This window comes from Saccostrea echinata, unplaced genomic scaffold (genome assembly GCF_033153115.1).
Source record: "Saccostrea echinata isolate AGI-Se365-2 ecotype Australia unplaced genomic scaffold, CSIRO_AGI_Sech_v1 ptg000044l, whole genome shotgun sequence".
Classification (NCBI taxonomy): Eukaryota; Metazoa; Mollusca; class Bivalvia; order Ostreida; family Ostreidae; genus Saccostrea; species Saccostrea echinata.
The window spans coordinates 284,873-297,187 of record NW_026889793.1 but is presented as its reverse complement, the minus strand read 5'-3'; the positions used below and the strand labels follow the sequence as shown (position 1 = coordinate 297,187).

Here is a 12,315-nt window from a genome sequence, read left to right as displayed (position 1 = left end):
AGTCAATGACGGTGGGATTTAACTGTAGAGTAGCGCCAACCATGGGTTAAGACATCATGCTTCAAAGGGGAACTTAATTGATTAAAGGACAAATGTGTCGGATTGGAGTTTTTTTTTCTTTTTTCCTTTTTTTAAAGCCACCTTCAACTATTTGCATAGATATCACGAACAGGAAATATTTCAATACAATGTTAATGAGAGAGTGAAACTTGAGCTTTTAAACTGAAGCAATTTTTTTTCTCTTCATAAACATGAGCAAGGACGTAAAAGAAAAGAATGTTTGATAATAATGGCTACCCCCTGGGCGATATGCGAGTTTCTTATTATACTGCGACAAGATGCACCAAAAATTAGCAAAAACATTCGAGGATTCGATGCAGAACACGGCAGGGGATATTTAACTAGAAATTGAGCTTGGTTAGGGAGAAATTGTTTAATGTGTTTTGCTGCGATATAAATAGGCCTGCAGGAAAATAATTGGAGATAGAAAACTAATAATATGGTACATTGCTGATAAATATTTATAGTGAATTTGATGCAAAAAACATGCAGTATTTCAGAAATTCAATTTAGACATAGATTATTCATGAGGAATTGTCCAAAATTGTTTCCGTAGATTGATATTGATATCATATTACTGTGCACAGAATATCTAATGAAAACTGGGATTTCAATGAAGAAAAATATTAGAAAATTTATTGCTTATTGCCTTTCTCCCACCCCACCCTCTCTTCTTCCCTACCCTCTCTCCTATCGGTTCAGCCTCTTTTAACCACGTGCACCCTACCTTCTCTCCCACCCCAAGCTCTCTCCAACCCTTCCCTCTTTGCCATTCCAGCCTCTCTACCACCTTATCCTCTTTCTCTCCCCCACCTTTCCTTCTCTCCCACCCAAGTCCCTCTTCCATCCTACCCTCTCTTTCTCCAGACCCTCTTTCCCACCAGCCCAGCCTCTCTCTCAACCTACCTTCTCTCTCTCTCTCTCTCTCTCTCTCTCTCTCTCTCTCTCTCTCTCTCTGCCACCCCCATCCTCTCTCTCTCCCTATACCCTGTCTCCCTCCTTACCCTCTTCCGTATTAGCCCAGTCTCTTACAACCACCCTACCTTCTCTCCCACCCAGGCCTTTCTCCCATACTACCCTTTCTCCCACCCTTGCTCCTCACAACCGCCCTACCAAATTTCCAACCATGTCTTCTCTTTCTCACCCAACCCTTCTACACTAGACAAAATTGCTAACGCACCACCTAAATAAATTTTTCTTTTCAAAACTTGTTTATGATGTTTTTGATATATAATTATGTTACTTTAATAAAAAATGAGACATTTAAATGCTTTAACTGATAAATAGCAACAATGTTTACTGAAGCGTAACCACTTCATAGAAAAAATTAAAATCATATCCATACTTTTTTGGTGGAATACCGTATTCGGCGTTTGACTCTAGAAGAGCGTGCTAAGGCAGCCAGTATGGTGTCTTAGGGGGTTCCTTTGAAGAAATTTGTGAAAAATTAAAAGAATCAAATGATTATGGATTTCTCTGGTGAAAAATTGTTGAAAATGAATTAACGATCACAAAATTGTTTACAAAAGATATCGACGGCATTAAGTGAGCACCACACAATAATTTCAAAATTGTTCCACAAAATTGGGGCAACCGGAAGTTGGGTAAATTTGGTAGGGACACCAAGGCACTGGATGACTACTAAGCGATATGGTATTCAATCAGGGTATATCATTTGATTTTTAAGTGGGAGACTGCTCCCGTAGCAACGTCACGGACCACCACCGGTAATCACCAACTTCATATCTTGGCAAAAACGGTGCGCAGTGCACGTCGGGGAATTGATTTTCGGACAAGAAGGTCCTTTAAGGGTCTTGACATGACACCAAGACATTTGTCAATCCAACTGTTTTGGAAAAGATGGCATATTTTATATACTAGTACCAATCAGGAAAATGACCAATTCACAAACAAGCATTCTGAGAGTATTGCATTAGCAATACTAGTCCCCTACCGGCAAGTGTAATCTGGTTCCCGTTAAGAATTCAAAATGCCATAATTCAGTCAAAAATCAATGAAGCAAAATGAAATGCAAACTTGATCTATAACTAATCAAGGTAAAGTCACATACCAAAAATCAGCTCAATATCTGAAAACCTTTAGAAGAAAATTGCGGAAAACCCCTAAAAATTGAAAAGGCCGTAATTTCGTCAAAAATCAATGAAGCGGAACGAAATGCAAACTTGATCTGTAACTCATCAAGATACACTCACATACCAAAAATCAGCTCAATATCTGCAAGCGTTTAGGAAAAAAATGCGGAAAACCAAGTGGGACAGACTGACAGACAGAAAGAGGGACAGACAGACAGACAGACAGACGGACAGACAGACGGACAGACAGACAGACAGACAGACGGACAGACAGACTCAGTGGATACCTATAGACCCCTCCGGTTTCACCGGTAGGGGACTAATAAGAATAATAAGTGGTGCGTTAGCAATTTTGTCTAGTGTATTCTAAAGACAAAAAATTTCAACCGAAGGTTAAGTGCTTTTATTGAGAGGGGGATGGATTTCAAAATGACAGGGGGAAGGGGTGGGAAGTAAATACAAAATTTACAAAAAAAAAACCCAACTTGCTGATCACTACATGTTCGCTATATTCACCTTTTACACTGTCATATTGTATATTTGTATTCACTATAGCTACCACCCGGTCAATTCTAAATGTACGATATGACAGTGGTGCTAAATCTGCGCTGTTTGACAACAGTTGTTCGGATTTTATCTGTACAATTTCTATATCCCGTCACGGTTCTAGCCTCATCCTCCCTTTCCTATTAGGAGCTAATAAGGTTTCACGTTTTTTGGAAACCTTGGTTTGTAAGAATTCTTAAACTCTGACAAAAAATATGATGAATTTATGCCAAAGGTATTCTATTCTCCTTTGTAATATAATATATGACGGAACAGAGAGAGAGAGAGAGAGAGAGAGATTTTAAAAGTTGCAATGATTTGTGAGGTCCATAAGTACATGTACATGTATAACTACTCGATCACACAAGTGTTTATATTTTTTTGTGGATTTGTACTTACATTTAAATATAAGTGCATACATCTAATGTGTCCTCATCCTATTTCCTATGTAGCATTTATACTTATCTGCTAAATTACTCATCTCAGGACACAACGTACGAACTCATTAAACAAGACTGGAGGCGATCTTTCCCCAACATAACACATAATAATTATAACGAATTTTTATCAATACTCCATGATAAAATTGAAATAAACATGTGTCAAACATTTCAATAGAATATCCCAATAATCCGCCAGGTGAACAATATGTGTAGTAATCTCCTTGAATTTTCATATTATATTCAATCACAAATATTTTTTTCCCAAAATAAGGATTATATGTCTATTTTATTTATCTTTGTCAGGGGTGGATCCAGAAAATATTTGACAAGTAAAAAAATAATGAAATAAATAAATAAATAAAAACTAAAAAAAAAAAACAAAACAAAACAAAACAAAACAAAACAATAACCCCCCCCCCCCGTAAAGTCCATTTCCAAACCTAAAAATCAGTAACCTATTTCGTGGTGGTGGTGTTTTCTGGGGGGGGGGGGGGGCAAAGTTTGTTGTTTTTTTTTTTTTTTTGTTTTTTTTTTTTTTTTGTTTTTTACTTCTTTCAGTATTATGTATGATTAATCTTTTCAATTTTTTTTTTTCATAAATATTTTTTAGAGAGATAATTTGGATATTATTTTCTGTTAACCCCCCCCCCCCCCCAAGCAGAAACTTGATAATGTATTGTTTAAGTTAGAGCCCTAAAGCACACGTGATAGGTCTGAAAATTGCATACATTCAAATGACTTCATGGGCCTTTTCAAATTTAATTAAGAATTCCACATTACTATGAAACATAATTATATCAATGTATATCTTAAACTTAATTATTTTTTTTCTGGAATAATATATGAAAATTTTGATTCTATTCTATCTATATAATATTAATTTAAAAGAAATTGGGTAACAACATGTAATTTAATACACGGTTCTAGATAGACTTATTATTGCTACAACAATTTTCTTACTACGCGATGATTTTTGGGATTTATTTACATGCATTTTATTCACAGACGCAAAAATCAAGATTTTCAAGTTAATCAGTCACATGAACATGACTCGCATATTGATTTGGCCAATTTTTGGTGTCAAAAGAGTCTGGACGGCTCTATAAAAGATGTGCTAAGACACGAACACGCGTTTAAATAAGTGCTTACGTTACACGTATCATGTGCCATATGCGCACTATCCAAAGTCAATGAACCCACACTTCTTACACCCCCCCCCCTTCACCACCACTACTACTATCAAGCATTGAAGTTAACTTCATTTTCCTTAATTGTTTTTCCGTAAAGCAATGTAAAAAATCAGTGGATGTCCTTTATATTTTGATGAGTCTTGAATCATTTTTATTCTCTCAGTATTTATTTTTCATGTTTTAAATTATTTATCCATTTATTTTTAAAATGTAGAGTGCAAACTTAACCGTTAAATTTTTATACAGTGAATAATTTTGGCATAAGACACACACTTTATTTTAGAATATATTAACGTTGTATAATTGTGACGTTTTATTACATGCACATAAATCGATTAATTGTCATTTGATCCGCCCTTTCAATTAACGAAAGTGAAAGTATTGACAGGTGTCGCTGTAATCGGGCACCGGTTTGTTTACATCACCAGGGCCACCGCTTTCACCCAGCGCATGTCGCTGTTTGCTCTTTTTGTTTACATTTTGATTTAGTACATTAAGCTTTAAAATGTAACTTCCTTTACAAAGAATCTAACGGAAACATTATATAATTAGCATAATAATGTTGCATTTGACGACTGAAATCGGAAAGGTCGGCAGGAAAGGTAAGGGATGTTAACAATAGTGTGTATGTCGCCCGGATTTCCTCGGGTTCTATCAAAGCTATGTCGGTATAACCACATCAATAGGAATTTTTATAATAGAGCATATTTATATACACATAGATGTGGCAGTGCTCCTATTAATCGACAACCGTTTATTTTTTTATGATTATGCATGTATATAAAATTATACGTGATGGGGTGACCCTGGGAATATTAAAGGAAGCTCTAAACACTAATGAAAAATGTTTTTTGGACTTTAAGAAAATTCTTTCTTGATGAAGTGTACATAATGAGTTTATCTAGCCCATTTTCAACATAGGGTACCTACCATTTTTTTTTCAGGGAAAATGTTCAAGGGCAATGAAGTATTAGTGAACATATGCAGAAATCACTGTTGTTTACTTATATGTTGGTAAAATACATGCAATAAATGTACAGTGTATATACATGTACATGTAATGTTAGTTACAAATACTTTTATTCGTTCCGTCATTCAAATATTCTATCTTTCAACTAAGGTCGTCAGTTCACTCTAACTGCATAAAACTACCATGAAATAAGAACTCTTTAGTTAGCAGTGTTTAGGGCTTCCTTAAGGGTTAGATCTTACATGTATGTAATGTAGACTATTCCCGTCGACCGTGTCCACCTATCTTACTATTGAAATTGTCGAGTTTCTGTTTTGCTGCTAATTCAAGATTATGTATACAGAATATAATAGGTGTCCGTTGTGTTGGACACTAAATTACACTCTATTTTTTATTGACATTTCCAGAATCTTATTCAAATATTTAAAAAAAAATTGAGTGATAATCATATATATCATATATATCGTATAAATTGTATAATCACATTCTCTTTGTAAAAGATTGATAAAACACATAGACCTATCAATTATTAAATTCATTAAATTCAAATAATAAAAAAATAAATACATGATAAAAATTACTGGATAGAAGTAGAAAAATTTAAAATAAATTCATTTCAAATGTTCCTTTCACCATTTAGTTTCTATTATAATGTAAATGTATAGCTGAACACGATTTGTAAAAGGAATGTGTCCGCCATATTCGATGGTTTCTCGCTATATCAGAGGGCCCCTATATAAAGCCGCTGACTTGGTCACTGTTCAGTGTAATCCATCGTCACCGATGTAGACGGACGTATGCTTTACAGCACTTGGTAGCGACAAAATATAACCGCATGTGTACTTCTTATGCAGGAGAGTAAGATACCAAAGAAACTTACAAAAGTTGCACAGGTCAGTGCAGTATACAAACAAACACTTGTAAATACACGTAACTGCAATAAAATGTAAACAAAGGTAATGCAAGATAACCAGCACGAACACGGGTGGTCATTCCTCGCCGATACCCGTGACAATAAAGCACTCAGGTGTAACGAATGCGAAGAGTATACCCAGGTGCTGAAATCGTAGATAGTAATATCGAAAATGGCGTATGCCTATTTACGAGTCGTGTTCAGCTTTAAACAAGGTATTTTTCTGATCATTTTTCATTGCGTGGACCCTGAGGTCCACGCAGAAAATATATATTAAGCGGGGTTAAAGCGGATGCCATGGGCTTACAACAGGCTACTCATGCTAGGGTAGAGTTCGCCTCTAAGATAACTTGCCCGTAGAACAATTCGCCCTTTTCGAATTAGAATATGCCAACCATTGGCAAACATTGCTATAAAATCTTCGCATCTTATTTATGTATTCTTTGGCGTAACCAAGATCCTAATTTCTCTTATATACATATATCCTTATGTACAAACTAAATTCTATGGTACAATTAAGCATTTTAAATAAGTAGGAAGAACTTAATATATAGATAGTTTAAAAGCTTGAAGTTTTTCTCTGTAGAAATTTGACCCCCCCCCCCCCCAGCTCAATATTCTACGTAGAAAAATAACCCACGTTTTCGTAGAAATTATGGCCTTTGGGTCATTTTTCTCCGTGTGGATTGTAGAAAAATGACACCGTAGAATAACGACCCTCTGTCATTTTTTGATAAAATTAAAAAGTATAACTATACTTTTAAATTACATAAATAATACAAGATGGTTTTTCCCAAAGGAAAACATAACAAGGCTATAATGATGTTCTTTGACTATAAGAAAAAGAATACGTGCTTTCTATGATTTGTTTTATTACATTAAGGTTTTCCATCCCTAATAGGACCAAATTCTCTATCCTTAAATGTTCATCATGTACATAATACTTTGATATTAATTTAAAGCATTTTATAGTACAAAAGGGTTTACCAAGAGAAAGTTTCAAAAATGTAATTTACTAAGCAGTAATTAATTAACAAATTGCTTTGAAGTCTATGGGGACGAGTTTTTTTTTTTTTAAATTCAAATAATAATAATAATAATATCAATAAATATTGTGGTAGAAAGATGCATTATACATTAGAAATAGAATGACAATTAAAAACGTTTTTTTTTTTACCAGATAAGTTTTTAAGATTATTTTTTTATAATTTAAAAACAGAGGGAGATAACTCTTACCAAAATTCAAGATCATGAATTAGGACACATCCCACCCTTCCATGCTTATAGTAATAAATGGGAATTGTGTCTAAATATACTGAGTATTCAACACCTACACATCTGATATGTATTCAATTTCATTGAATCTGTTGCTATTAGGGATGGAATACCTTAATAATAATAATACCTTAAAAATTTTCAGTTTCCACAGTTTTAATTATCTAAATGTGCAAAAAAAAATCAAAATAGTCTTCTTTCTTCTTCATAAGTTATAAGAAAGATTAAAACTCTTCCCAATTAAATTTGCTTTAAAAAGGGCGATTGTTATGAAAATTTCATCTCATAATTATCTTTCAATTTCTATGAATTGAGTCTCAAACTTTTTCTCATGAAAATGTAGGGAAGATTAAATATGTGAAAAAAATATCACACAGGCCTGAATCAATATGCCTCTGACCTTTGATATCAGGGGCACAAAACGTGATTAGCTTAAAATCTTTACCAGTATCTTTTGTTGTTTGCTAGTGTCAACAAAGCCTTCACAAAATGAGGCTTTTTACATAAAAAAGGGGTGTTTAACACAAGTCTATGCACAGTATCACATTATCATCTTTCCCTCTCCCCACTTTCTCTCTCCCCTTCCTCTCCCTCCCCACCTCTCTCTCTCTCTCTCCCAACTTCCTCTCTTTCTTACTCCTCTCCCGCCCCACCTTTCTCTCTCCCACCCCACTTCCTCTCTCTTTCTCCCTCCCCACCTTTCTCTCCCTCCCCACTTCCTCTCCCTCCCACTCCACCCCCTTCCTCTCTCTCCCCACTTTCTCTCCCTCCACACTTCCGCTCTCTCCCCACATCCACTCTCTCCCCACTTCCTCTCTCTCTCCACTTTCTCTCCCCACTTCCCCCTCTCTCCCTCCCCACTTTCTCTCTCCCCATGGCCACTTCCTCCCTCTCTCTCTCCATTTCTCTCTATCTCTCTCATCTCCCCACTATCTCCCTCTCTCTTTATTTTTTTTTGACCGTCTGACTCATTTATTTTTAAGCCTTATGTAAAAAAAAAAACAACATATATATGTATAATGCATAGATGTTTCAAAATTATTTACAATAGAATCAATGGAAAAAATACTTATTCCAGAATAAAGACAAAATTCGTAAGTTATTATAAAAGAAATTATAAAATGTTTATTCTTGATCTTTTTACTTTAAATTGGTTTTGGCAAATTTATTTATTTTTGCAAAAAAAAAATGAATGTAATTTAAACTTGTAAGGGCGATAACTTCAAACAACAGAAAATACTGCTTCCCAGTTCACAATTTGTTCATTGCGTTATATGTTTGAGCATTTAATTTTATATGATTGGAAAACAATATTTATATGCTTACTAACATACAAGGAACACATGTCAGCTTAAAATCTAAGTTGGATATTATTTGTTGTGCCGTTATGAAAAATAGATAGCTAATGCCCTAAATTATCCACATGCAGAGAGGAGGTCTATAAATATCCTTTATTTGATCTAGTATGTAATAAGGGTTTGGTATTCACTATCCTTTTCCCTTGTATGCTTTCATTTTTCTATATTTTCATAATTTTTATCTTGTTCAGACATCATGTCGTTGCTTTCAATGTTAACCAAAATGCATTGCATCATGACTCACTCGTTGTTCTACGCATTACCTGGCATTTCATATTTTCTTATTGCATATTTAAACGTTCGTTTGGTGTTTGTTCAAATACATACTCTTAATAAAAGTATGTATAATCTTTACTTGTTGCATGGTTCTACTCTGCTGACCATAGATTTCTACAAAAGGGTTTTGAATGGACAGTGTTAAATGATTAACCGTTGGGCTATCAACGTAATTATTTTGAGTAAATGTTCACCTTATTACAGGTCCTTGCAAAGCTTCTGGGAAAATTAAAATCATTCACTTAAGTATTAGAGCCATTCAATAAAAAAAGAAAGTCAAGCAAATTGTGGGCTTAAAAAATTGTTCAAAAGTTGCCTCTTTCGCGCATAGGCACCCTCCTCAATCTACATGTACTGTACATAACATTATGAGATAAAGTTTATAAATTTTAAGACACTGAAATAAGCATTTAATTCTAAGTCTGAAGGAAGAATTTAAGAAGGGATGCCACGCCAAAATTTTTTTTCATAGGTCTTTAAGACATCCCCTTTAAACTATGGTTTCAGCATTTAAAGGCCGATATTAGCTTTAAATTATTTTATAAATTTTTTTCCTCAATTTTTCATAGAAAATGAAAAAAAAGAAAGATTTTATTTGCAAATAAGATGTTTTAGAGGTAAAAATTTGCTATTAATAAATGCAGAAAGTGAATATCTAATAAAATATATAAACAAAAGCAAGCTGGACATTTTATTATTTTTTTTTTTTTACTAAAAAATTATCTATGAAAATAAAACACAGTATTTATGAATATTTTCGAAACCTATGGATAATGTAAAAAAAAAAAAAAAAAAAAAAAAAAAAACAAGTCACAGCTACAATGAATATGCTAGACAATCATATTTTAAAAAGAAACTAAAATGGAAATGCTAGTTTTTAGAATTTTTTTTTTTATTTTGGCTAATTCCGATCAAAATTTAAATTGATCCCAACCAGAATTTTATAATAATTGGAAATAGATAACATTTTCAAAAGAATACTAGTTTGTTTAGGTGTAATACGGATTAAAAGGTAATTGAACTTGACAATCAAATAGATTTCTTAGAGGTAAATACATAAAGCGGACGATAATTATAATTTTATAAGTCCCCTACCGGTGAAACCGAAGGGGACTATAGGCTTCCTCTGAGTCCGTCCGTCCGTCTAGCTGTCCGTCTGTCTGTCCGTCTGTCCTTCTGTCTGTCTGTCAGCCTGTCCCACTTGGTTTTCCGCACTTTTCTTCTAAACGCTTGCAGATATTGAGCTCATTTTTGGTATGTGAGTGTATCATGATGAGTTACAGATCAAGTTTGCATTTCGTTCCACTTAAATGATTTTTGACGGAATTACGACCTTTTCAATTTTTCAGGGTTTTCCGCATAATTTTTTCTAAACGCTTGCAGATATTGAGCTGATTTTTGGTTTGTTACTTTATCTTGATGAGTTATAGATCAAGTTTGCATTTCGTTCCGCTTCAACGATATCTGACGGAATTATGGCATTTTCAATTTTTAACGGGAACCAGATTACACTTGCCGGTAGGGGACTAGTATTGCTAATGCAATACTCTCAGAATGCTTGTTTATTTTGTGTTAATTTTGATCGGGGTCAGTTTCATTTTGATTGGAATTGATCCAAATAGTAAAATAATTATTTTCCCTTAAATTTAGCAATTTCATTTCAATTCTTTTTAAAATATGATTGACTAATAATATATTCTCCCTAGTTGTGACTAGTTTTATGAAGATTTTATCCATAGGTACAAAAAATATTTACAAATTATGTGTTTTATATTCATATAATAGTGCTCGAGTACAGGGTCAGTTTTTTGAAAAGGGGGGTCTAGGTCACACTGCAGGCACTTCAAGCCCGTAGCAACGGTTTTCAAAGGGGGCAACCTCCAAAATGAGTTTACAAGCAAAAAAATTAATTAATTAAAAAACAAAATAAAAACAAGCATACTGAGAGTATTACATTCCCTTACCGTCAAGTGTAATCTGGTTCCCGTTAAAATTTGAAAGTGCCATAATTCCGTCAGATATCGTTGAAGAGGAACGAAATGCAAATTTGGTCTATAACTCATCAAGGTAAAGTCACATACAAAAAATCAGCTCAATATCTGCAAGCGTTTAGAAAATAATTGTGGAAAATCTTAAAATTGAAAAGGTCGTAATTCCGTCAAAAATCATTGAAGCGGAACGAAATGCAAACTTGATCTGTAACTCATCAAGATACACTCACATACCAAAAATCAGCTCAATATCTGCAAGCGGTTAGAAAAAAAAAGTTTAGGAAAACCACGTGGAGCAGACTGACAGACAGACAGAGGGACAGACAGACAGACACCTAGATAGCCAGACAGACAGACGGACAGACTCAAAGGAAACCTATACCAATCCCCTCTGGTTTCACCGGTAGGGGACTAATAACAACCTGTGCACCACACTGTTAAATCCTATTACGGGGGAAGAGGGGGGGGGGGCTTCGTCTAACTTTTTGGTACATTTTGATTTCTTTTAAATGTTTAATTTTCCGAATTTTAAACCTTCCCGCAACAAAAAGTGCGGGGGAGCTTCCAATGCAAATTAAAACTTATATATTCAAATTATAACAAAAGATTATTTTTTATAGAAAAAGTGAGCCCCCCTCCCCCACATACTACGGAGACATTTTGAATCTTTCTCTTTATTGATTAAAATATCCCCATAATATAAGGAGAGAAATATTCTCTTATGCATACTCCCTTTCATGACTATTTACGCATACTTCTTAAAGAATGGCATAGCCTTACGTTCGCCGGAATCTTCCGATGATATCAAAGTGAAATCTTTTATGTTACGTGTGGGTGATCGAGGCCCGGGACCAGAGTTGTGAAGGTACACGGAGGAAAGCAATAAGCAAAATTCTATCTATAGAGCAGAAAGGGTAGAGATTGAAGTACTTATTTTATTGAAAATACTAGACGTAAAATATTTATATTACAGAAAAAAACATTCTCTCTCTCTCTTCCTCTTTCTGCAAAAACAAAGGGGGTTCCAACGCCCGGACCCTCCCTCCCCCTGGACCTGCCAATGGAGTTAAAATTCAACTATTTAGATACCTGCACGCTTAAGCCTCTTATAATTCTGTTGTTGATTTTAAAGGCTACATTACAATTGTGATAGATACCTAGATCAACATTTCATATTCATATCATTTCAAGGTCATGATT

The 12,315-nt window shown here is 34.4% G+C and overlaps 1 protein-coding gene across 1 annotated transcript in view; it reads left to right on the top strand.

Annotated features, from left to right (window-relative positions):
* The first annotated feature begins 4,773 nt into the window (after positions 1–4,773).
* LOC133201503 (spermatogenesis-associated serine-rich protein 1-like) overlaps positions 4,774–12,315 on the top strand; it is a 32,468-nt gene continuing 24,926 nt past the window's right edge. Inside the window, exon 1 of the mRNA XM_061337301.1 lies at positions 4,774–4,934. Within this exon, the coding sequence (XP_061193285.1) occupies positions 4,892–4,934 (43 nt within the window). The 5' untranslated portion in view covers positions 4,774–4,891. The remainder of the gene's footprint in view (positions 4,935–12,315) is intronic.